Source organism: Mya arenaria, chromosome 15 (genome assembly GCF_026914265.1).
Source record: "Mya arenaria isolate MELC-2E11 chromosome 15, ASM2691426v1".
Lineage (NCBI taxonomy): Eukaryota > Metazoa > Mollusca > Bivalvia > Myida > Myidae > Mya > Mya arenaria.
The window spans coordinates 26,481,282-26,508,793 of NC_069136.1; the positions used below are offsets into that span (position 1 = coordinate 26,481,282).

General features: G+C 36.6%; 1 protein-coding gene and 1 long non-coding RNA gene across 2 annotated transcripts in view; one reads left to right on the plus strand and one right to left on the minus strand.

Annotated features, from left to right (window-relative positions):
• The first annotated feature begins 5 nt into the window (after nt 1-5).
• On the plus strand, nt 6-5,615 carry LOC128220391 (uncharacterized). Its single transcript, XR_008258773.1, has 3 exons — nt 6-132; nt 573-717; nt 3,497-5,615. It is a non-coding gene; the product is annotated as an uncharacterized LOC128220391 (long non-coding RNA).
• An 8,111-nt stretch (nt 5,616-13,726) lies between these two features.
• LOC128219877 (UDP-glucuronic acid decarboxylase 1-like) overlaps nt 13,727-27,512 on the minus strand; it is a 32,209-nt gene continuing 18,423 nt past the window's right edge. Inside the window, exons 7-12 of the mRNA XM_052928013.1 lie at nt 26,658-26,717; nt 25,859-25,980; nt 25,256-25,375; nt 23,495-23,657; nt 22,683-22,786; nt 13,727-21,662 (exon numbers count right to left, since the gene is read on the minus strand). Of these exons, the coding sequence (XP_052783973.1) occupies nt 21,537-21,662; nt 22,683-22,786; nt 23,495-23,657; nt 25,256-25,375; nt 25,859-25,980; nt 26,658-26,717 (695 nt within the window). The 3' untranslated portion in view covers nt 13,727-21,536. The remainder of the gene's footprint in view (nt 21,663-22,682; nt 22,787-23,494; nt 23,658-25,255; nt 25,376-25,858; nt 25,981-26,657; nt 26,718-27,512) is intronic.

The window sequence follows — 27,512 nt, forward strand, 5'->3', positions numbered from 1 at the left end:
AGAAAAAACGACCCAGGGCCCGCCCAGTTCCACGAGATAGTGTCTCGGGGTGTGCAACTGTACAGAGAGTGCTTCCGGGCCCGAACTATTCGCAGTTGTGTTTATGATCATACCCTCTATGATCAAACAAAGGTCAGTATTTATAAGTAAACCTTATAATATTTATAATTTTCCGTCGTGAAAACAGCAAACTTATTATTGGAAAAATACATTTGGAACATCTCGGCCATTTTCCACCGAAAACAGCCTGTGTATATGGACTGTTTACACTATAAGAATTCTTAACATTTAACTACGCTGCATGTAGATCGCGTAGTAATTTTAATTCAGCACTTTAGTCTAAGGACCTTATTTAAAGAGATTTAAATTATTTAAGTTGTAATGCTTCAGTTGAACTTAATTTTAAAGAGACTACATTACAACAATGTATTAATATCATAATTATTGATTTTACGAACTACTTGTAACAATGCACCGACATTAATTCGATGTTCTTCGTATGGCGGAGATAGCCGAGGTGTTCCGATTGCAATTGAACTAGTACACTGTTCTATAATTATTCAATTTTGCAGATTCAAATGCAGCTAGGAATTTATTACATTTATTGGGAGGAGCTATTGCGCTTGTTTCCAAGGCAACAAATTCTCGTTTTTCACAACGAGGATATGCGAGATAAAGAACGCACAGTGAGAACCATGTACGACTTTCTGGGATTACGTGAGTATTAAAACCACATTTCCTAGCCAAATGAAGTGTACTGTAGTTCGTACTTTTACAGCAATATTGATTTATTTTATACGCATCACAAATTTGCAAGAAATCAATTTTTCCGTATTCCGTCTAATGCAATACGTTTGAATTCAACCAACGTTCGAAAATTGATGTTTTAGGCCGAAAAACTCATTTTTCTTAAATTCACGCGTGTGTTACGCTTTTAGCCATGAAATATCAGTATATAAGTTCGAACCTAAATATAAACAACTGTTATCTGATCTTTTGTCAGCAGTCTTATATCACTGGTTTCCAAACATTTAAGCAAAATTTGGCTCATTCCAAGACAAAAAAAAATACAAATAAGTGTCAAAACGTTGAATCTGTGCATATTAAAAGATTGATCATCTAGACTTGTCAAATATTATTGATTTTTTATCAAAACGCTCTATGTTTTTTATCAACACAGGTACATTCAATATATTTACAACTATCAGTTTAACGCGTAATTAACAGTTTCCTGTCGTTTATTTTGTCCAGTAATGCGATACCATGCTCCCTTTAGTAATATATAGAAATCGCACTTTCCGAATTGTGCTCAAACTTCACAGAAATATACACCAGCATAGCATTTGTGCTCCCGCCTCAAAGGTCAAGTTCACACTTAGAGGTCAATTGGACATTACTCTGACAAGGCCAAATGGGATGGAGGGACTGGGGGCATTTGTGATGTTCCTGTGACATTTCTGTTTTGTAATCGCAATAAATTATCTGAAGAAAATGTGCATTTGGTCTGTGTTCAATATTAAAAAATAGGTTTTATAACATGTTTTTATTTTTTGTAATTGACTTATTCAAGTCACAAATGATCAGGACTATCAGTCCACTATTTTACTATCCAGTATATTCACTATTCCAGTGAGCAGTGTAGTATTTCGTACGATTTATCATATGATATTTTTAACCATGCAGATGCATGTCAATAATCTGATTTGGGTATGTATCTCTACAATTCTAGAACATTGATCAGACTGGTTAGGTTACGTAACACGTGTTGCTGTCGTCTTGTGCCTGGTACATAATATCTTGATTATCTGATGCCGATAACAGTCATGATGTCTCTCATTACTGAAACAGATTTATGATATAATATCTACATTACGTTTGTGTGTGTGTGTGTGTGTGTGTGTGTGCGTGCGTGTGTGCGTGTGTGCGTGTGTGCGTGGGTGCGTGGGTACGTGCGTGCGTCATTTTAAAATAAGGGGTATTGTAAAAACTGCATTATAGCCATTCACTTTATCATAAACCAGTTTTCTTTTCTTTTTAAATACCTTAAATGGATATGAAGGGCGTTTTTTGTTGTAACTAAACTGGTTTTGGTTTTATATCGGTTAAACGAACTGTGTATTTGTTGTTACATTTTCAAATAAAACCAAAACTGTTCTATCGTTTTTTATCGATTTTTGAAACTATCGAAACCCCTACCGGAGGCGGTTTCATCGGTTCGTTTCATCCGAAAACTAGCTTACTTTGAAAACAACATGGCGGAAAGTGATCAACCACGTTTGTTGAAACTTAATATTTTTGATAACAATGCCATACAATAAGCAAATGAACTAAATAAAAAAACGTAATATTAATAATAAGAAATAATGGCTACATGCAGTAGCCCCGCCATGTTTTTTCAAACTGTACACAAAACCATGCATTTGTTAATTCAAGCAATATTCAAACCGGTTTCGAAACTGCTGAAACTAAAACTGAAACTGGGTTGGTATCAACAAAAACGCCCTAAAGTGTCGATCAATTAATAGTGTTTTTTTAAGAAAAGAGCAACAATGTGTATGCGATTGTGATGTCATTTCGGAAATGACGTCGTGTCCAAGCCCTGTGCGCACTGACGTTTGATTGAGAGTGGTTTATGGTATAACAGTCATTTAAACCCTGTTCTCTTGATTGAAATACATTACTCACGTTTCGATATCGTCGTGTCTTATTCCAGTAACTCGGGTAGTTGGTGGAGAGTTCAGCTTTTACTTAAAGGGGCACACACATGCAAAAATAATAATAATAAAAATATTGATATTAGTTATAAAAACATAAAATGGCATATGATTTAGGGGCAGAAAAAATAAAAGCCATATTGTGGCGCTATTTTAACTGGGAAATATGTGGCCACGTAGCTGTTTATGAAAAAACACACACACATTTAAATGAAGGCTTATATGTTTTTATCTGTACCTAAATGTTTTTTTTAATCCTAAAGTAAAATAAGTTAATGCATTAAAATGAAATGGATCAACCCAATATTGCAGGCCTTTAAATCTAGTTGTACTCTAATATACGCACCTTTTGATATAAATCTTGTAGAATTTCCAAAAACAAACCTTACTTACTATGATTTAAAGCTGCACTCTCACAGATTGAACGTTTTGACCACTTTTTTATTTCTTGTCTTGGAACGAACTAATTTATGCAAAAATGCATGGACGCCAGTGATATAAGACTGTTGACAAAATATCAGATCGCAAATTTTCATATTTAAGTTCAAAAATTGATGTTTTATGCATTATTCTTAAACCGTTAGTAACACTTTTAGCCATAAATCATTAATTTTGTAATGGAAATATCAAAAATCTGCGATCTGATCTTTTGTCAGCAGTCTTATATCACTGGTTTGCAGATATTTACGCAAAAATTGGCTCATTCCACGACAAAAAAAAAATGTCAAAATAGTATATCTGTGAGAGTGCAGCTTTAATAAGCATCTCTTTTTACACTTCAGCTAAGCTAGATGCAGGAGAAATGGCGGATGTAGTCAACGCGAAAGAATCTTACCAGAGGAGAGAATCGTTCAAAGCCAAGGGTCCTATGTGGAACGAAACATACGCCATTCTTCACGACTTTTACCATCCATTTAACGAGAAGATGGTTGCACTTACTGGGGATTCAAAGTTTTTAAAGCCGGGATCGTAGATGTGTTGTAGCCGATCTTTAAGAATTTATTTCAATTGTGATATATTTTAGCTGTTAGAGAAGCAGACTTGTTCTAGTCTTAAATTTAACTTAAGGGTTCTTACTGTTCTGTAAAGGTTATATACCGTTCCGTTTCTGTCTTCGGAATTCCTCGGCCATATACCATCGAAAACAACCTTCGATGAAAAATGGTCGAAGAGTTCCGAATGCGTTTTTGTCAGAACATCTCGTACGGCACATCTGTTGCATAAGTGTCAATTTAAGGGACTCGCTCATGCGTTGGGACAAAAAAAAATCCCGGTAAGGCATCTGAAAACATTTGTTTTATCATTATTTTACTATATAATATCGAAATTGCAGAAAAATACAATTAAAGTATAAAAGAATATTTTTAATTAGGTGCGAACCCACGCCGAATACCGACGCCTTAACCATAAGGCCACAAGGATTTAAACAAAAAATATGGATAGTTTGACCTTTTAACAATACATTGATAACATCGCGTGATATTGATAATGTCAATCGATCAATCACACAACAACAAATCGCTGAAATCCGTTAGTAACGCTTCTGAAAATTGTGGTCTTTTAAGACGATATTTGAGCAAATATCATCATTAATTTTGCTAAAGGGTTCTGGCTCTTGGTATTTTAGTTTTAACACTCCTCGAGATTCCCCACACTTTATTTCTCTATACAATAAAATGCATATTACAAAAACATGAGCAAGTCTCTTTAGTGCGAATTTGACGGATTTTGGTTGAACGATGCAACGCTGAAATTTTGGCCAAAGACTGCATCATTAAAATACAAGCAATTCGAAAAAAGTCATACGTGTAGAAGCAGAAAATAGCATAGCCTTTTACATGCTAAGAAATATGTTAATATGTTTTCTTTAAAAAAAGTTATTAAGGAATTAAAGTCACTTACTTGATTGTTTACATCGGTTGTGACCCGTGGAGACCCATGTGAGAACCCCTTTGAAGTCAAGTGATTCCTCACCCGGATACGGTGATTGCTCAGTTGCTATATTTAGCACTGATATTGTGTTTTTAAAATGAATGTGTGTTTTTTACTGTGTGGTACAGTTTAAAAGGTGGTGATGCCAACACATAACACACTCGCTACTCAAAAGAAAGGCAATCGAAAGCAAGTAGTTTGATGGCCATTCGCATCCACATTGAAAAGATCTCATGCGGGGTTTTTTTAAAGGGCCTAAAAGGGTACAAGTTAGACCTTTGATGGTTGGACACTTCAGTTACTGAACTATTTGTTTAACTTCCGTGCAATTTGGAATTTGCATTCCACTATTTTGTTCTGAACAGTGCATCATTGTTCAGAATGTCAACTTGTTTACAACTGCTGTTTCATGTCGATCATTAGAACGCTTTGCATGTGCTTCTTTTATTTAATATTATATATTTTATCACATGCTATACCTTGTTTCCGGTATGAAAAAATACCGCGTATTTTCCTGCATATAATAGGGTTATTAGAACTACATTTTGAGCCGTAATGTCGTATTCGACTCGTGTGGATATTTGCAGATTCGGATTTCACGAGGCGCAAGCCGAATGAAATCAAAATCTGCAAACATCCACGAGAGTCGAATACGACATTACGGATCAAAACGCACTACTAATAACCCTTTTATTATATACATTACTGGTTAGACGACTTAAAAGCTACATGTTTTAACGAGGCACTTTTTTGTTTCATGGCGTCATATTAACATCGCGCAACGATACATGTTATGACGTGACGTCACATGGGTGGAATACGGCCGTATTGCCCTGGAGTGGAATACGGACAACCGTGTTTTGCGATTTGTATTGCTTGTGGATTTATGATGGGTATATATAATAAATGTATGTATTTATACATGCTTAATATAATATTTCTATGTTTAAGCAAGCTCTTTGAAACACAACGAATATAGATGGGGGAAATAAAATGTAAAATGGTAACAATTTGTTTTGTTTTGTTTCATTGCTTTCAAAACCTTAAAGCTGCACTCTCACAGATTGACCCTTTCGACAACTTTAAAAAAAAATGATAATCTAGTGTTGAACCAATCTTTGCGTAAATATCCCGAAACCAGTGATGTGTGACAGGACGAGAATTGAAGTTTTGTGGCTAAAAGCGTTACTAACGCTTTATGAAAAACGAGTTTTTGGCATAAAACATCAAATTTCAAACGTTAAAATGAAAAACTACAGTCGGGTTCTTAGACAGTTACGCAACAATGGCTTATTCTAAGACAAAAAGTCGAAAACGGTTCATCTGTGAGAGTGCAGCTTTAATATTTTCACCACAAAATATGCTCATGCATAATTTTTTCTGTTAATGTTCATTTTTGGCGATATATAAAAAAAATAGCCGGCGTACTTCCGCCTAATGTAGATCGACATAATTGGACTTTTGACTTATTTGGTATTTTCTGATGCATTCGTAAGAATCAGCCCACGTAACTTTAATGAACAAACCATTTGAAAAATCGACCCACATAAAATGCAAATACCAAGTGTATCTACTACTGATACCAGTGTAACAAATAAGCCTTAGTGGAAAATAGAATGACTGAAGTATACTCTATGAAACTGTATTTGCACATTCGTCAGAATCAATTTACGTAAAATGTATAAAATAAAATTCGAAAAATCCTCATCTTCATGTCCAGCCTTATTGCAGAGCCATTGTCAAGATCATGTCTTGGCATTTGCCGCTTCTCAGTATTCAGTCATTATCCCGCCTCAGAATTAAGTCTTAATACCGCCTCAATTTAAATTTAAGCTATTGTCCTGCTTAATTGCTTGGCCTTATCCCTACATCAATGCGTGGCCTTTGTCTCGCCTAAATGTTGAGTCTTTTCCTGCTTCATTGCTGGGCCTTATCCCCACCTCTATGCTTAGCGTTTGTCCTGCCTAAAATTTGAGTCTTTTCCTGACTCATTGCTGGGCCTTATTCCCACCTCTATGCTTTGCCTTTGTCCTGCCTAAATGTTGAGTCTTTTCCTGCCCCATTGCTGGGCCTTATCCCCACCTCTATGCTTAGCCTATGTCCTGCCTAAATGTTGAGTCTTTTCCTAGCTTATTGCTGGGTGACTTTGTTCGAACCTCATTGTTTAGCCTTTCTCCAGCCTTAATGTTGAGTATGTGTCCTGCCTCATTGCTGGGCCATTGTTCGAACCTCATTGTTTAGCCTTTCTCCCGCCTCAATAGTAATTCTTGTCATGCCTCATTATTTGGCAGTATTCCATCCTCATTGCTTGGCTTTTGCCCCGTTTAAATTTTAAGTGTTTCTCCCGCGTCAATGTTGAGTCTTTTTCCTGCCTCATCGCTTTGTTATTGCCCCTATCGGTGCTTGGCATTTTTCTCGCCTCAATGTTGAACATATGTTCTGCCTCACTGCTGGGCCATTGTCTAACATCATGGCTTGGCCTACCTCTAGCCCCAATGTTGAACATATGTTCTGCCTCACTGCTGGGCCATTGTCTAACATCATGGCTTGGCCTACCTCTAGCCTCAATGTTGAACATATGTTCTGCCTCACTGCTGGGCCATTGTCTAACGTTATGGCTTGGCCTGCCTCCAGTCTCCATGTTGAACCTTTGTTCTGCCTTATTACTTGGTCACTGTCTAACGTCATGGCTTGGCCTACCTCTAGCCTCAATGTTGAACCTTTGTTCTGCCTTATTACTTGGTCACTGTCTAACGTCATGGCTTGGCCTACCTCTAGCCTCAATATTGAACATTTGTTCTGCCTTATTACTTGGTCACTGTCCAACGTCATGGCGTGGCCTACCTCTAGCCTCAATGTTGAACATTTGTTCTGCCTTATTACTTGGTCACTGTCTAACGTCATGGCTTGGCCTTCCTTCAGCCTCAATGTTGAACCTTTGTTCTGCCTTATTACTTGGTCACTGTCTAACGTCATGGCTTGGCCTTCCTTCAGCCTCAATGTTGAACCTTTGTTCTGCCTTATTACTTGGTCACTGTCTAACGTCATGGCGTGGCCTTCCTTCAGCCTCAATGTTGAACCTTTGTTCTGCCTTATTACTTGATCACTGTCTAACGTCATGGCTTGGCCTTCCTTCAGCCTCAATGTTGAACATTTGTTCTGCCTTATTACTTGGTCACTGTCTAACGTCATGGCTTGGCCTTCCTTCAGTCACAATGTTGAACCTTTGTTCTGCCTTATTACTTGGTCACTGTCTAACGTCATGGCGTGGCCTTCCTTCAGCCTCAATGTTGAACCTTTGTTCTGCCTTATTACTTGGTCACTGTCTAACGTCATGACTTGGCCATCCTTCAGCCTCAATGTTGAACATTTGTTCTGCCTTATTACTTGGTCATTTACTAACGTCATGGCGTGGCCTACCTTCAGCCTCAATGTTGAACATTTGTTCTGCCTTATTACTTGGTCACTGTCTAACGTCATGGCTTGGCCTTCCTTCAGCCTCAATATTGAACATTTGTTCTGCCTTATTACTTGGTCACTGTCTAACGTCATGGGGTGGCCTACCTTCAGCCTTAATGTTGAACATTTGTTCTGCCTTATTACTTGGTCACTGTCTAACGTCATGGCTTGGCCTTCCTTCAACATCAATGTTGAACATTTGTTCTGCCTTATTACTTGGTCACTGTCTAACGTCATGGCTTGGCCTACCTCTAGCCTCAATGTTGAACCTTTGTTCTGCCTTATTACTTGGTCACTGTCTAACGTCATGGCTTGGCCTTCCTTCAGCCTCAATGTTGAACCTTTGTTCTGCCTTATTACTTGGTCACTGTCTAACGTCATGGCGTGGCCTACCTCTAGCCTCAATGTTGAACCTTTGTTCTGCCTTATTACTTGGTCACTGTCTAACGTCATGGCGTGGCCTACCTCTAGCCTCAATGTTGAACCTTTGTTCTGCCTTATTACTTGGTCATTTTCTAACGTCATGGCTTGGCCTTCCTTCAGCCTCAATGTTGAACATTTGTTCTGCCTTATTACTTGGTCACTGTCTAACGTCATGACTTGGCCTACCTCTAGCCTCAATGTTGAACCTTTGTTCTGCCTTATTGCTTGGTCACTGTCTAACGTCATGGCGTGGCCTACCTCTAGCCTCAATGTTGAACCTTTGTTCTGCCTTATTACTTGGTCATTTTCTAACGTCATGGCGTGGCTTACCTCTAGTCTCAATGTTGAACTGTTGTTCTGCCTTATTACTTGGTCACTGTCTAACGTCATGGCGTGGCCTACCTCTAGCCTCAATGTTGAACATTTGTTCTGCCTTATTACTTGGTCACTGTCTAACGTCATGGCTTGGCCTACCTCTAGTCTCAATGTTGAACATTTGTTCTGCCTTATTACTTGGTCACTGTCTAACGTCATGGCTTGGCCTACCTCTAGCCTCAATGTTGAACCTTTGTTCTGCCTTATTACTTGGTCACTGTCTAACGTCATGGCTTGGCCTACCTCTAGTCTCAATGTTGAACATTTGTTCTGCCTTATTACTTGGTCACTGTCTAACGTCATGGCTTGGCCTTCCTTCAGCCTCAATGTTGAACATTTGTTCTGCCTTATTACTTGGTCACTGTCTAACGTCATGGCGTGGCCTACCTCTAGCCTCAATGTTGAACCTTTGTTCTGCCTTATTACTTGGTCACTGTCTAACGTCATGGCGTGGCCTACCTCTAGTCTCAATGTTGAACCTTTGTTCTGCCTTATTACTTGGTCACTGTCTAACGTCATGGCGTGGCCTACCTCTAGCCTCAATGTTGAACTTTTGTTCTGCCTTATTACTTGGTCATTTTCTAACGTCATGGCTTGGACTACCTCTAGTCTCAATGTTGAACAATTGTTCTGCTTTATTACTTGGTCACTGTCTAACGTCATGGCGTGGCCTACCTCTAGTCTCAATGTTGAACCTTTGTTCTGCCTTATTACTTGGTCATTTTCTAACGTCATGGCGTGGCCTACCTCTAGTCTCAATGTTGAACCTTTGTTCTGCCTTATTACTTGGTCACTGTCTAACGTCATGGCTTGGCCTTCCTTCAGCCTCAATGTTGAACCTTTGTTCTGCCTTATTACTTGGTCACTGTCTAACGTCATGGCTTGGCCTTCCTTCAACATCAATGTTGAACATTTGTTCTGCCTTATTACTTGGTCACTGTCTAACGTCATGGCTTGGCCTACCTCTAGCCTCAATGTTGAACCTTTGTTCTGCCTTATTACTTGGTCACTGTCTAACGTCATGGCTTGGCCTTCCTTCAGCCTCAATGTTGAACCTTTGTTCTGCCTTATTACTTGGTCACTGTCTAACGTCATGGCGTGGCCTACCTCTAGCCTCAATGTTGAACCTTTGTTCTGCCTTATTACTTGGTCACTGTCTAACGTCATGGCGTGGCCTACCTCTAGCCTCAATGTTGAACCTTTGTTCTGCCTTATTACTTGGTCATTTTCTAACGTCATGGCTTGGCCTTCCTTCAGCCTCAATGTTGAACATTTGTTCTGCCTTATTACTTGGTCACTGTCTAACGTCATGACTTGGCCTACCTCTAGCCTCAATGTTGAACCTTTGTTCTGCCTTATTGCTTGGTCACTGTCTAACGTCATGGCGTGGCCTACCTCTAGCCTCAATGTTGAACCTTTGTTCTGCCTTATTACTTGGTCATTTTCTAACGTCATGGCGTGGCCTACCTCTAGTCTCAATGTTGAACTGTTGTTCTGCCTTATTACTTGGTCACTGTCTAACGTCATGGCGTGGCCTACCTCTAGCCTCAATGTTGAACATTTGTTCTGCCTTATTACTTGGTCACTGTCTAACGTCATGGCTTGGCCTACCTCTAGTCTCAATGTTGAACATTTGTTCTGCCTTATTACTTGGTCACTGTCTAACGTCATGACTTGGCCTACCTCTAGCCTCAATGTTGAACCTTTGTTCTGCCTTATTACTTGGTCACTGTCTAACGTCATGGCTTGGCCTACCTCTAGTCTCAATGTTGAACATTTGTTCTGCCTTATTACTTGGTCACTGTCTAACGTCATGGCTTGGCCTACCTTCAGCCTCAATGTTGAACATTTGTTCTGCCTTATTACTTGGTCACTGTCTAACGTCATGGCGTGGCCTACCTCTAGCCTCAATGTTGAACCTTTGTTCTGCCTTATTACTTGGTCACTGTCTAACGTCATGGCGTGGCCTACCTCTAGTCTCAATGTTGAACCTTTGTTCTGCCTTATTACTTGGTCACTGTCTAACGTCATGGCGTGGCCTACCTCTAGTCTCAATGTTGAACCTTTGTTCTGCCTTATTACTTGGTCATTTTCTAACGTCATGGCTTGGCCTACCTCTAGCCTCAATGTTGAACATTTGTTCTGCCTTATTACTTGGTCACTGTCTAACGTCATGGCGTGGCCTACCTCTAGTCTCAATGTTGAACCTTTGTTCTGCCTTATTACTTGGTCATTGTCTAACGTCATGGCTTGGCCTACCTCTAGCCTCAATGTTGAACCTTTGTTCTGCCTTATTACTTGGTCATTTTCTAACGTCATGGCTTGGCCTACCTCTAGCCTCAATGTTGAACATTTGTTCTGCCTTATTACTTGGTCACTGTCTAACGTCATGGCGTGGCCTACCTCTAGCCTCAATGTTGAACCTTTGTTCTGCCTTATTATTTGGTCACTGTCTAACGTCATGGCTTGGCCTACCTCTAGCCTCAATGTTGAACATTTGTTCTGCCTTATTACTTGGTCATTGTCTAACGTCATGGCGAGGCCTACCTCTAGTCTCAATGTTGAACCTTTGTTCTGCCTTATTACTTGGTCATTTTCTAACGTCATGGCTTGGCCTACCTCTAGCCTCAATGTTGAACATTTGTTCTGCCTTATTACTTGGTCACTGTCTAACGTCATGGCTTGGCCTACCTCTAGTCTCAATGTTGAACATTTGTTCTGCCTTATTACTTGGTCACTGTCTAACGTCATGGCGTGGCCTACCTCTAGTCTCAATGTTGAACCTTTGTTCTGCCTTATTACTTGGTCACTGTCTAACGTCATGGCTTGGCCTACCTCTAGTCTCAATGTTGAACATTTGTTCTGCCTTATTACTTGGTCACTGTCTAACGTCATGGCTTGGCCTACCTCTAGCCTCAATGTTGAACATTTGTTCTGCCTTATTACTTGGTCATTGTCTAACGTCATGGCGTGGCCTACCTCTAGTCTCAATGTTGAACCATTGTTCTGCCTTATTACTTGGTCATTTTCTAACGTCATGGCTTGGCCTACCTCTAGCCTCAATGTTGAACATTTGTTCTGCCTTATTACTTGGTCACTGTCTAACGTCATGGCTTGGCCTTCCTTCAGCCTCAATGTTGAACCTTTGTTCTGCCTTATTACTTGGTCACTGTCTAACGTCATGACTTGGCCTACCTCTAGCCTCAATGTTTTTTGAACATTTGTTCTGCCTTATTACTTGGTCACTGTCTAACGTCATGACTTGGCCATCCTTCAGCCTCAATGTTGAACATTTGTTCTGCCTTATTACTTGGTCACTGTCTAACGTCATGGCTTGGCCTTCCTTCAACCTCAATGTTGAACTTTTGTTCTGCCTTATTACTTGGTCATTGTCTAACGTCATGGCTTGGCCATCCTCCAGTCTCAAGTTTGAGTCTGTGTCCTGCCTCATTTCTGGACCTTTGTCCAACTTTATTGCTTGGCCTCCCGCCTCAATGTTGAGTCATTGTTCTGCCTCATTGCTTGGCCATAGTCTAACCTTATGCTTGGCATTTCTCCAGCCTCAACGTCAGTCTTGTGTCCTGCCTCATTGCTGGGCCATCGCCCAACCTCATTGCTTGGCCTTTCCCCCGCCTCAGAGTTTTTGTTCTGCCTCATTCCTTGGCCATAGTCCAATAATATGCTTGGCCTTTCCTCATACTCAATGTCAAGCCTTTGTCTTACCTCATTGCTGGGCCATTGTCCAACCTCATTGATTGGCCTTTCCCCCGCCTCAATGTAAAGTCTTTGTCCTACCTCATTGCAAGACTTTTGCCCCACCACTGCAGGACCATTGGCTCATCTCATTGCTTGGCATTTCTCCGGCCTCATTGTCAAGCCTTTGTCCTACCTTATTGCAGGACTATTTCCCCACCACTGCAGGACCATTGGCTCATCTCATTGCTTGGCCTTTCCCCCGCCTCATTGTCAAGCCTTTGTCCTACCTTATTGCAGGACTATTGCCCCACCACTGCAGGACCATTGGCTCATCTCATTGCTTGGCATTTCTCCGGCCTCATTGTCAAGCCTTTGTCCTACCTTATTGCAGGACTATTGCCCCACCACTGCAGGACTATTGCCCCACCACTGCAGGACCATTGGCTCATCTCATTGCTTGGCATTTCTCCCGCCTCAATGTTAATCTTCACTTTGCCTCATCGCATGGCCATTGTCCCGCCTCATTGAAAGGCCATTTTCCCGCCTTAGTGTTTTCGTTTTTCCACCTCAATGTTGAGTCAATGTTTAGTCACATTGCATTTCCCCACCTCATTGCTTGGCCATTGCCCAGCCTCAATGTTGAGTTTTTGCCTTGCCTCATTGCCAGGTTTTGGCCCCACCTAATTGCAGGGCCTTTCCCCAACCTCAAAGTTCGGATTAAAAATAAAATGAATATTTTATTATAATAAGACAATGGTCGGTATTTGCCCCACTTCATTGCTCGACCTTTGACCCACCTTTTCTTCAGGAATTAGCTAAACCTCATTGCTGGGCTCTCATCCCACAACATTGTCGGGCCTTTGTCCAGCCTTACCACAGGGACTTTGCCTTACTCCATTGCTTGGCCATTGCCCTAGCTTAAAAATGAGACTCAGCCTACTAATCCATCGAAAAATAATCAGGATTGGGTCACTGCAAAGAAACAATTTTAAGGGTGACCCTAGGATAATAACAAGGTTCCGCGTCCATGCATTATTTTTTCCCCAAGAAAGAATTCATGTGAATTAATCAGCATTTTCCAATCATATTCTGCATTTAATTTCTTGTTTAAAAACAACTGAGACTCACAGGTTTCATTTGGGATTTAATCTTCAATCAATAAATCAAACATACACCAAATTGAATTGTTAACAATTGTAATTGTGATCAATTATAAAATTATTTGGATTTTCTTTTAATAATCAGTGGCTTTTGTTGTACACAATTTGTCTCAAATCAAAAATGTTACAAAATTAACAAATAAACATTGCGTCGACTAATGTCAGAACTCAGTTAAAGTTAACAACGTGAGAAACGACAACGTTGAAAGCGAAGTAATTGATGATGACCTCGCATATTTTATTATAAACTAGAGCTATCACTGAAGGTGATTAATACCCCATCATTGTATGAAGTTTTCTGAAATTCCATCTAGTAGTTTTCAAGTTACTGTACAGACAAAAGTTTGACATAAAAAACACAGAAAAAGGCAATAACTCTGTAATTTGCTAATATAGTGTAATGATTCATGTACACTGAACTCCTTCTCATTGTGCTGTACCATTGTATTAAGTTTTATTACATTATATCCGGTAGTTTTCAAGTAATGCTACGGACAAGAAAAAATAACAAAGGGCAATAACTCTGTAATTAGCTGAAATAGAATTGCGGCTCCTGTACTCCCTCTCATTATGATCTATCACTGTATGAAGTTTTATTAAATTCCATCCAATAGTTTTCAAGTTATGCTCAGGACAAGAAAAAGTAACAAAGGGCTGCAACTCTGTAATTGGCTGAAATAGAATTGCAGTTCCTATACACTGCACTCCCTCTCATTATGATCTATCACTGTATGAAGTTTTATCAAATTCCATCCAATAGTTTTCAAGTCATGCTCCGGAAAAGAAAAAGTAACAAAGGGCAGTAGCTCTGTAATTGACTGAAATAGAATTGCGGTTCCTGTACACTGCTCTCTCTCATTATGATCTATCACTGTATGAAGTTTTATTAAATTCCATCCAATAGTTTTCAAGTTATGCTCCGGACAAGAAAAAAGTAACAAAGGGCAGTAACTCTGTAATTGGCTGAAATAGAGTTATGGTTCTTGTGCACTGCACTTCATCTCATTGTGCTTTACCATTGTATGAAGTTTTAATAAATTCCATCTTGTAGTTTGCAAGTTAATGTCTGGAAAAATATTTGACAGCAAAAAAACAAATAAAGGGCAATAACTCAGTAATTAGCTATAGTAGAGTTATGGTTCTTGAACACTACACTTCCTCTCATTGTGCTTTACCATTGTATGAAGTTCCAATGAATTCCATCCAGTACTTTTCAAGTTATACTCCGGACAAACAAAAGTAACAAAGGGCAATAACTCAGTAATAAGCAAGAATAGAGTTATGGTTATTGTACACTGTACTTCCTCTCATTATACCTTATATCATTGTATGAAGTTTAATCCAATTCCATCCAGTAGTCTTTAAGTTATGCTCCGGACAAGGTAAATTGCAACGGACCGACCGACAAAACCGACGGACCGACCACAGGGTGACTCCAATATACCCCCTTCAAACTTCGTTTGTCGGGGGTATAATAAATACAGCTGAAGGAAAGTTGTAAAATATAACAGATCACAAGTGAATCCATTTAACTTCCAGAGCAGTTAAGACTTAAAATTTAACAACGATGCCGTTAACAACATTGTTACCTTTAACAAAGATCTAAACATTCTGCCAATTTGATATTTTCATTTGCTCTACAAAATAAGACAAGAAAATATAAGCAGAAATGTTGATACATGTAGACTGTTGAAAACAATATTTACAATAATTAGAATGTGTACATGGGAAGTGTAACACAAATTTAAAAAAAATCTGTAACATCTATTTTGATAACAATCATGAAACTAACACTTTTAATTTTGAGCTAAGGAAAATAAATATTAAATAACCATGAATAAATAAATGAAAATAAATGGCAGATGAATCCATAAAAGTGAAAAACCTACTGCATCAGTATTGTGCAAGAAACAAACTAGAATTCCACGGCGCAGATGTAGCGCCTGCCTAGTAGTAAAAGACACCATGACCTTGACCTTTGACTCATAATCAATAGGGGTCATCTAATGAGCAGGTAAATGTGTATACCAACAGGACTCTACACAAAATTGTTCAGAAGTTTTGAAATAGAAAGTATCACGCCAAAGCAGACACTGGTGCAGCTGATGACAACACCAGACAAAGTGATGCATAAGATGACCACACAGAAAAAGTATTGCATATGACAATGACACCAACAAAGTAGTGCAGATGACAACAACACCATACAAAGTATGGGCATATGATGAGGACACTATACAAAGTAGTGCACTGATGACAACAACGCATACCAAGTAGTGCAGATGACAACGACACCAGACAATGTAATCCCTATGTGTCTGCCATGCTTTGCAGGTGACACAAAAATTACATTCTTTGTACATTTAATTTAAAAAAAAAATAGGCTATATGGCAAACAAAGTATATTGATTAAATGATTTTATCACATTGATAAGTAAGTTCAAATGGATTTCAAGACAATATCTGAAAAAATGTAAAATTGAAATTGAAAAACTCAATTTTTTTTCAAAATTAATCATCTAAAATTTCACTAGCCTTGTTATCAATATTAAATGCCAGTTATAAGCATACAAATTATATCAAAAATGTATAACATTACTTAAATATTTCTTCAATTTGATTAAACAACATTACATACAACACTAACGCATTTTACAACAGACTTGAGAAAAACAGTCATATTCTAAAAATAACATCAGACTGTATGAAACTTCCCCTCATAAATAAGCATTGATCATTTTTATCAAATTTATCAAAACGGTCCAAAATTCAGCAAGCACATAAAACCTATGGACCGACTGTTCAGAACTTTGTTTCAGTTAACAAAGTGATTAACAACTTCGTTGTTAACTTTTAAACATGAAATGTTTGATGATTCGCTCCCAAATTTGAATAGAAACAAGTACAGCTGAAACCATAGTATCAAACCTTGATAAAAATACGTTAAAACTTCCAGAGCAGTAACGATTTAAAAGTTAACAAAGATGATGTTAACAACGTCGGCAATTTTAACAACGTTCTAAACAATTGCCCAAATATGTCATATATAGTAGCGAGTGATAAAAGACATATTCAGAAAAATTATTCCAAATATATGCACCAGTGAATTTCATATAATGAACACATAAACTTTCTTCAAGAGACTCGCTCATGATTTTGTAAAATGCACTTTTTTTGTATAATGGAATAAAGTGTGGCAAATCATTAGGAAAGTTAAAACTTAAGATACCAAAAGCTGAAACCCTTCAGCAAATGTTAATAATTGCTCAAATATCGTCTTTGAAGACCACAATTTTCATAAGCATTTATAACGGGTTTGTTGTTTCGTGATGGTTGATTGACTATGTATCGTGATGTTACCAATAAATTGTTAAAAGGACAAAATATCCTTCACACACATATCATAGAGTAAAATAATGATAAAATGAGTGTTTTCAGATGCATTACCGTGAAAAATATTTTTTGGTCAAAAAACATGAGCGAGTTCCTTTAAGACTATTCCATTTATACAGATACCCCCAGAAAGGCACTTTTAAATGGGACTGCCCTCCCTTTTCCCTATAGGATTTCTTTGTTTTATTAAAATATGTACAACAATGCTTATGACTACAACAACACCAAGGCTGATGGACACTACCTTCATTTATTTTTTTGGAAAAATGGAGAAGCTAATGATGAGTTCAACCACTTCTTGTAAGATCTAAAAGGCCAGGGTTTCGGACAGGAGCTGAAGGGTAGGGATGAAAATCTAAAAACAGCCTTATATACCTTATATAAAATGTTTTCCACTGTCCTCTATTAAAACAGAAATGTTTTTTTCCTGGCCTTAAAAGAAATAAAAATGTTTTTTTTCTGGCCTAAAAAAATTATAAAAAATCCACTGGCCTTTAAAAAAAAAAAATCCTTGGCCTTGCAAAAATGTTCTGCCTTGCTTCATCATTAAAAGCAGAGAACACAATTAAACTTCCTGACAATACTCACAGTAAAACACAAAATGCTTTAATATGGAATGATTAGGAATGAAATTGTTAGAAAATTGATATAAAAAATGGATACCAAGATCTCGCCTTATTAATATAAATGCAATAAGGATAGAACTCCCGAATAATATTGTTTGATGCTACTGTAGCTGTAGCCTACAGCTAATATGATCTACGTTAAATATAATAATTAAATGTGACTAGATACTCACTTTAAACCGGGAAATGAATTATTGTTTTTTTGCAAAGGTTAGTTCACTGCAAATTATTTACAGGAAAATTTGGGAAACAAATAATGTTTCATTCTTGAGTTTTTAATGAAAGAGAAATAAAAAAAAGTTTTGTAACAATATAATTATGCGTAAATAAGATGTATAAATTATGCATGTATATAACAGAGTTTTAAAACAGCACATATCATCACCTTATCGAAAGAACTTCTTCTATTTTTATACACTCAGTGGCTAAATCGCTTACCTTAGGCAAAAAGGACCAGGCAAGCATGATCATTTTGCTTTTTTCCCTATATTAAGAAAGACAATAAAAACACACTAAAAAATCAAACCTTTTTGTTATCAAAATTTGATGTCACATGGTAAACACCACAATGCACTATCAGCAGTCTATGTCTTTAAAAATTTACAAAATAGGTACAAACAAAAAGTAAAAAATTACATCAAATTTGATCTAACTACCCCAGGACCCCGTTATAATATAAAGATCGTATTGTTTTAAAAATCATAATTTCCAGGCTAAATCCTGTTTTTCGCTTAAACTATCTTTAGGACATTAATCATATAGATTCGCCCCTTAAAGCTGCACTCTAACAGATTGAACGTTTAGACGACTTCTTTATTTTTTGTCTTGGAACGAGCAAATTTTGGCGAAAATCCATGGAAATCAGTGATACAAGACTGCTGACAAAAAATTAGATTGCAGATTTTTATATTTAAGTTCAAAAATTGATGTTTTATGCATTTTTCTGCTGTTAGTAAGGTTTAAGCCATAAAACACTAATTTTCGAACGGAAATATAAGTCAATGATCTGATTTTTTGTCACCAATCTTATGTCATTGGTTTGCAGATATTTACGCAAAAATCTCTTTCCAAGACAAAAAAAAATAAAATTGTAAAAATGGTATATCAGTGAGAGTGCAGCTTTAACATTATGCATGTCCCTGAGTAGTCTTAATCAGGATAAAATTTACGACTAAAATATTTCATTGGAATGGGGTCCTGGCCCTCATTTAACAGTCAAAACCTGTTGGCTCGATATCGCTTGGCTCAATATCCTCGTTGGCTCAAACTAGATGTAAAGGACTCTGTGTAAGTATTCCTGCTTGGCTCAATACTTGTGAGAGGGATTTTGGCTGGACTCTGGGATATCAAGCGAACGTGTTTCAACTGTAAATGCAGTTCTGATACCTGAAGATAATGTTTTATACTTATAAATAAGCTCTTTGCCGGCTGCACCTTATGTTACAAATTGTTAATCATAGTAAAGAAGAAAAACATAAACATTTATTTTTCTATTTACAACATGTAAGCATTGCTTAGAATGAAAAAAATAATTAACACATTTAAGAGCCTTTTATACAAACTCACGTCAATAATATTTTCATTAAATACTTTAATCTACAATTAGATTAATTATTTATCACATTTAAAATGAAGTAGAATGTACTGAAGCTATACATAAAAGAACAGCCCATAATTGAAACATCTTGTTTCATTGGTTAAATGATGTTGCATTCATCCAATCAGAGCGTAGTATTGAAATTAACAATAACTTCATAACTTCTTGTGTGTTAAACAATATGCACATTAAGTTTTATCTATAATACAGACAAGGCCAACCTAAATATGTAAGTTTGCATAATTAAATTGAAGACGTCATGGGCTATGGTTACAAACAGTCTCAAGTCTGAGTTCAGACTCAAGTGGCAGAACTGCAAATCTTCATTTCATTGTAACTATCTTTCCAGTCTATTTTTAATGATGAAATTTGCTGGACTTGATTACTGTATGAAATTTTACAACTTATCATATTCATTTTTGTAAAATGAAAGAAGTGAATATGATTTTCTGTATTTTAATTAAAGTGCATTTCTAAGTCTGAGTCAGACCAGGGGCCATGAATACGAACAGTCTCAAGTCCAAGTCTAGACTCAGGAATTTTAATGAAGGAATAAGAATCACATTTATTTTATTCCATTTCTTTAACAGAAATTTATGTAAATAATAGTAAAACTTTCAAATAGTAATATATTTCAGTTAATTTCAACATCAATGCTTTGATAGAAGGAAAATTGCAATGAAATGAAGTTTTGCCATAATGAGTCTTGAGTCTGAACTCAGACTTGAGACTGTTCCTAATCACTGCCCCAGACCCCAAATACTTAAGTAAACACTCAATCTCAGTCTCAATTCATTTTATCACATAGCATTAAAAATTATTAAATTTAAAAAACATTACATTTATGTTTTTACACCTTTTAATAGCGCAATTTACCATAGAATATCTTGATAAATGCCTTAAGTCAAGGTTCCAAGGGAAACAAATTCTGCAGCCCAAAATTTATTTGAGTACAATTTATTGTTTTTTAAACAATTACTCAAGTATATTTTTCACTCTAGACCTAGTTTTCTTTAAAATATTGATAAAATCTTTTTGTCAACACATACTTTGAGAAAATACGTTTTCAAAAAGTATAAAAACATACAAGATTTTTAATCAAACTTTGCTTTTCTGTAGTAAAGTGAGATTGAAAATTGGCTTGCATACTTGTGTGATAATTGGGCCTGGGTTGAGTCTGCTTAGATGGCACAAATGATTGATGTTTTTAACAGCTACAACTACTTAGCATTTCTCAAATAAACAAAGGTATAATTAGCAACGAAAATGTACATACAATGTTATTATAAACTGATTATAAAGACCACATTTCAGGTTAAATTTAAATACCGTAAATCATAAAATACCAATACCGTATTGAAAAATACCAATACCATATTGAATCTTAAAAAAGTGCAGGTTCCATTTACAAGGGTTTAGATGAAAAATGATTCCAAAACACCATTGAAATTTTGATACTACAAATGATTGTTTGATTTCTAACTAATTCAGTCACCCTACCTTCAGCTAACTCTGTTCAATTGTAAACTTGAAATAGCTTTGTTCTTGAATATTAATTAAGACACGCATTACAATATGCAGTTTTTATAATTAAAATGGATGTATATTGCAAGTACTAAAACATTAGCTTTTCCCTTTTTTAAATTAAGTATGTTTTGCATGATTTCTATAATGCTCATAACTTGATATATATATATAACTACTTCCATGCAATTGAAATGCACATTTTGTTATAAAATTCTGAAAGTAGCTGTTTTTCAATGGGCCAATTTCTCAGAACTTTTTAATATAACAACTTGATTAACGACATCATTGTTATTTTTTACATGTGAAATAACAAAAATTGGCCCATTGTCTACTTAATATACCCTCTTATCTTGGGCTAAATATACCAGTTAATCACAGCTTAAATGTATGCTTAAAGCAAAAAATTTAACACATTTATTCATTGACAGTAGAGCATTAAGCCAAAATCTAACTTAATATTTGGCTCATGTCCATGGTCATAAATAATTCCGCCAATTTCGAAGATTTTAGTCACAGACGTTTATGGCGTCCACTTGACCTAGACTGTGGCAGAACTTGTAGGTTTTAATTGTGGCTATTTCCATCAACTGACATGAGTTAAGGCGCTGATGATTTCAAAGATGAGTCAAAGAGGTTAATCGACATCATCTTCGGTAGGGTCTGTTTGACTTTTACTGTGGCCCTCTGGTAGCATGTTTGAATAACGCAGCTCCTCTCGGAAATATTCAATGGTTTTATCAACCCCGTCCATGACCTTTATCTGCAAACAGAGATGATCACATTTGAAATGGGTAAACAAGTAATTCCAAACATAAAGTGTGGACTAAACAAAGGGCTTCTTATAGAATTTGAAACTGGAAGTATGAACTTCCTTAACATCATTATTGGAAGTTTTCCTCTGAAATACGAAAAGTTATGCCTCATGAACTCTAAGAGAAGTTTCCACTATTATTCAACTACCGTATATACTTAAAATTTCAAATAATTAAAAACAAGAATTTGAAAACAAGAATTTGAAAACAATCTCAAAATTTGATTTCATTTTCCTTTTAAAATGTGGCCATAGAGTACATTGAATCCTGGTTTTGGTATTCTGAGGCCTTTACTACTTGATTTTTCACCAAAATAAGTTTTTGTACTTCCAGAACTGAAAGTGATACTGAAAGTTTTGGCACATTATTCGGGAGTAAATTATACTTCAGTTTCTGACTTTAATGGAATCTAACTTGGAGTTAATGACTGCTCATTAGATGACATAAAGGAAAATCTTAATGATTAAGAATGGGTGGACTGGGCATAGGAAATAAGCCCTTTTTAATTATTATGATGTTTATGATATTACTTCAGGTCAACTTAGGTCTTAGAATAAAACCTCATTGGTTGACACAATGTCAATGCAAAATCTGACGCAAGGCGTGTGCATTGGATAAGAGGCAGTAGGCGGACCTTTAAACACCTGCATGAGTAAGCCTCGTACATAATGATCACCGAAAATGTATATTGTATTCTAAGCACTGATACTAAATTTTTCAGGTGAATTATTAATAATGCATGCTTTTCATGAACTTATATGATCAGATTGTCCATAAAAAAAAATCTCTTGGCCCAATCCCTTGGCATGATTGATTTTATAATGTTGGTTTAAATATTGTATAAAATTTGCATTGATATTCTCATTAAATATTATTAAACCTAAACCGTAAAAATAGCAAGTTACTAAAACTTGTCTTATTTAACTCTACACCCAGATTAGCCCCACCCACCAGCAGGTGATACCTACCTTTGGTTCCCACTTGAGCTCCTGTTTGGCAAGGGATATGTCCGGTTTCCGTTTCTTTGGGTCATCAATGGGCTTCTGCTTGTGAACTATCTTGCTCTTTCCCCCTGCAGAAAATGTTAAAATTGTAAGAAGTTCAACAAACTTAAAAATCAAACATCGTTAACAGCTCCATTGTTGACAATGAAAGGTGAAATATTGTATGATGTGCTTATAAATATCAATATAATAAGAACAGCTGAAACACTTGTCTTAAGGCAATGATAGAAATACTGCAGATTACCAGTGTATCCATTAATTTGGATTTTAAAGTTAACAACAATGATTCAAGGTTGAAGTTAACTTAAATTAACAAAGTTCTGTACAATCGGCCTAATGTTGATTACATTCTGAGGTATTAACCACTCACCAAAGAGGTCATGGGCTTAAAGTAGCCGATGTATAATTATGTTAATTATAGATCCTCAGTGATTCAGTTTTAGTTTGATATCATTTGAAATTGTTAAAAAAAATTTGCGTAGAAACAAATATATATAAAAATGTACCGAAAAAAAGTATTACCAATAAACTGAACTTAAATCATGCAAAATATGTCAATTCATAACAGATTTCATTTGAAAAACAAATTGCAAACTTTATTTGAAACACAAATAGCATTAAAACAAAATTCCTCTCTAGATAATAGGCCTTACATGCTCACAATGTCCCTCGACTCTGTCAAGGTCCATTACAAGATGCTCAATGATCACTGAACAGCTTGGCTCTGCCATGTTTGAAGCTTTTAATACCCAAGACATCATCGCCTACAAACTCACCAACACGTTTAAGGATCTCTTCAGCAAACTCAGTGATTGTGTATTCATCGGGATTTCCAAGGTTGACAGGCATGGAGTAGTTACCATTCATGAGAGCAATCAGACCATTGACCAGGTCACTGACGTACTGGAATGACCGGGTCTGTTCTCCCTTGCCATATATCTGTGGAGAGAGGAAGATATATACAACTGATATTGTCTCCTTCGATTTCAAGGTTGACAAGCATTGTGTAGTTGCCAATCAGACCATTGACCAGGTCACTGACGTACTGGAATGACCGGGTCTGTTCTCCCTTGCCATATATCTGTGGAGAGAGGAAGATATATACAACTGACATTGTCTCCTTCGATTTCAAGTTTGACAAGCATTGTGAAGTTGCCAATCAGACCATTGACCAGGTCACTGACGTACTGGAATGACCGGGTCTGCTCTCCCTTACCATATATCTGTGGTGAGAGAAAGATACATATACAGCTGACATCACTCCTTCAATTTCAAGGTTGACAAGCATTGTGTAGTTGCCAATCAGGCCATTGACCAGGTCACTGACGTACTGGAATGACCGGGTCTGCTCTCCCTTACCATATATCTGTGTTGAGAGAAAGATACAACTGTAAAAAAATTCTTCATTACCAAGGTTGACAGGCATATTGAAATCAGCATGCAAAAGGCCATTGACCAGATCACAGACATACTGGAATATCTTGGTCTGTTCTTCTTTTAGGCTTTACCATATATCTGTGGAGAGAGAAAGATATCTAACTACTAGTTAACATTGACTTCTTCATTTCCAATGTTGACAGGCATACTGTAGTTACATGTACCAATGAGGCCACTAACCAGATCACTGACAATGGAATGACTGGGTCTGCTTTCTCTGACAATATATCTGTGAAGAGGGAAAGATAATCCAATTATGGCAAAAGTTATTTATTTTTCTCAATTAGCAACATTTTTGAGAAACATGCCCGCTTCATGTCCAATTAAACTTACCAGTAAAAAAATGAACCAATGGAAGATTTCATATGGTGAAGAGTTCAACCTCTTGAACCCTAGCTAGTGTAATCAGATAACCAGTAGGGATCATACTTCAAGAAATAGACAAAAGTTAAGAAATTAATAATTTAGAACACATGACCATTGGCCGGTATTCATAAAAAAAAATCTTAACTTAAGACAATTTCTTTTTTTTCATCATCAAATTAAAAGGAAAGTATATGTGTTCTTTTAATGAAAGCATGTACATTTAAGCAAATCAACATTAATTAAGTATTCCAGATATTTTTTAATTATTATATCAAATGCTAAGAGAGATACTTAACATAGGAAAATGATGTAAGATAAGAAATGTCTTAAGATGCTTTATGAATACCGCCCCAGGCCCTTGGCCTGTTTTCCTAAAAGTCATTCCTTAACTTCAGTTATATTCCTTAAATGTTCACAGTCAAGTTAAAAGAAAGGTAAATAAGTTTTTTATTCAAAAGTATATATGTTCAATATTATCAAAGAAAATTAAACATTCCAGGTAAGTTTATATTTCCTATGACAAGTGAGAAACTAAACATAGGAAAATGACTTAGGATGTTTATGAATACACAATAGACAAGAACCCTTATTTAAAGTCGGTTATATGCTAACAAGAAACATTAACTCAATGAGCTAACGTCCGACATGAATAACAAACATACAAAACATAACAAAGAGCTGGTGACCTGGATATAATGTATTCACGTTTATACAGGCCAAGGGTCTCAACATACTGTAATGGGCTGGTCTTGCAGTGCCTGGAGGATAAAGTTGGACACCACTCTGCCATCATTCATGTGCATCCTAGGTCCAAACGTGTTGAATATACGAGCCACTCTTATATCCACATTATCCTGTAACAAACAAGTCAGCAATACATCATGTACATTCCACAAAGTAAAACAAAGGCTATAATCTTAATTTTAACCAAACTTGATCAATCAGGGGAAATAACTTGTATTCAGGATCAATGAGAGTTATTGAAATTAACTGTCTGATGGCAATGACTTCACTTATTTGTATTATGATTGTAGCACAAACAATTTTTTAGATATGACAAAAAGTCCCAACTTGCTGAAAAAGTTTAACACAATATATATCATCAAAAGACTCCTTGAAAAGCTATATTAGCTACAAGAGTAAAATATTTACTTTGGGTGTTCACAAGGTAAAGTTTTTTTTTATTTCATGCATTCAATTTATTAACAAGATGCCAATACTGCAAGGCCACATTAAAGCTGGGCTAACACTCAGATCAGTGTTCAATCTTCAATGCAATTGAATTGTCAAACAGGGAGTTCCATGAAGCAATCTACTACATGACTGTATAACTGTACCTGTTTTTTGTAAGCATAGCAGAGGGATTCGGCGGCCCTCTTTCCCTCGTCGTAGCATGACCGGGGCCCAATTGGGTTCACATGGCCCCAGTAGTCCTCGGTCTGGGGGTGAACCTCGGGGTCTGCAAGGTCAGATGTCAAAAATAAGGGAAAAGAAAAAAACACTTAATTGTTATTTTTGAATTTTCATCTCCTGCCCATCCCAACATCTTTTTATTCGAAAGCGAAATCAACGGAAGAGAAATATTGGATAACAAAAAGTGAAATGGTGCCAAAATCTGAACATAGCTTTTAATGGCATTTTTCTTCATTTATTCACAAAAAAATCATTTAAGAATTTAATTTACTTACATATCCACTTTTTTCAATATTGAATTGAATGTCTAACCTTGTTATCTCTGGACAGCAAAGTAAGTTTAATTATTCTCAATTTATGAAGTGGCATTATTTAATGATTTTTTTAGTTCTGGGTCTATGTAATTGCTTCAGTTTACACAATCACATTAGCAACTATATATTATGTTTACCAAATTTCAAATGAAATTTTATAGTCTTTCATGAACACTACATATGTACATAAACACCTTTGGCAGATTGCTAAAAAAGTATCGATTAAGTCCCATTTCCTAATACCAATATTGAGAGGCCGAGTAAAATTGCTCCTAAATTGTGATCGAACCTAAAACCCGAGGGTGAGAGGAGGAACTCATGTTTACGCATAAAATACTTTCACTACAAATACCTAAAGGTTCTTCAAGATGCAAAAGTTAAATAATACAAAAACATTCGGAGAACATACCTCCATACACTTCTGAAGTAGATGCCAGCAGAAGCCTGGCTCTGACACGCTTTGCCAAACCTGTAAAGGAACAATGTATTAGGAACAAAGCATAAAATCGAAGTAGACAAAGCAATTTTTTCCTATATCATTAATACAGTCAAAGTGCACTATGTTGATCTCTGATATCCCGATTTTAAGGTTGTGTCAAAAACATTTTACTCGTACCAAATTAATTCCTTCTGTTTCTATATAAAACAATTCTGCTTTTTCTGTCTCGATTTTTTGCTGTATTGAAGTCATATTTCAGTCCTTGCTGTCAAATTTTGCACATTTCCTGTATAGTATAGTTTATGTCAAGCTGACGGTGAGAAATCTCCATGATGTTTTGCAGCATGTTGCTTAATTAGCATTCTTGTCAACATAACAAACTGTTATAATTGGTTAAGTGTGAATAATTTAAGTTGTTTGTTAAATGCTAAAATATTTACTGCAATCTACTATCATCCCATAAGGTAGAAATACCATGTTTTCTGCCTCTTTCTTTCAAATTAAACTTGGTATCCTTCATAAGAACCATATTTCGACATTTATTCATCCATTTTGGTTTATTAAACTTTTGTTTTAATTGTGGTAAATCTTATTTGGGAGTAAGAGTGCATCTTTAACATCCAGGGATGTGATTGACCTGGCAGCTGGAGGGCTGAAACATTTTCGGCCTTGGGTTAATGGGGGCGCTCTTGGGGTCAAAAGTGCACTGCTGTAGAAGAAAAAATGGCTTTTAAGAAGCTCTTTTGAGGGCTCTCCTGACTTTAAATTTAAAACAAACTTGAATATTAACTTAAACAACTGAAAGCAACCAAATAATTTTTTTAA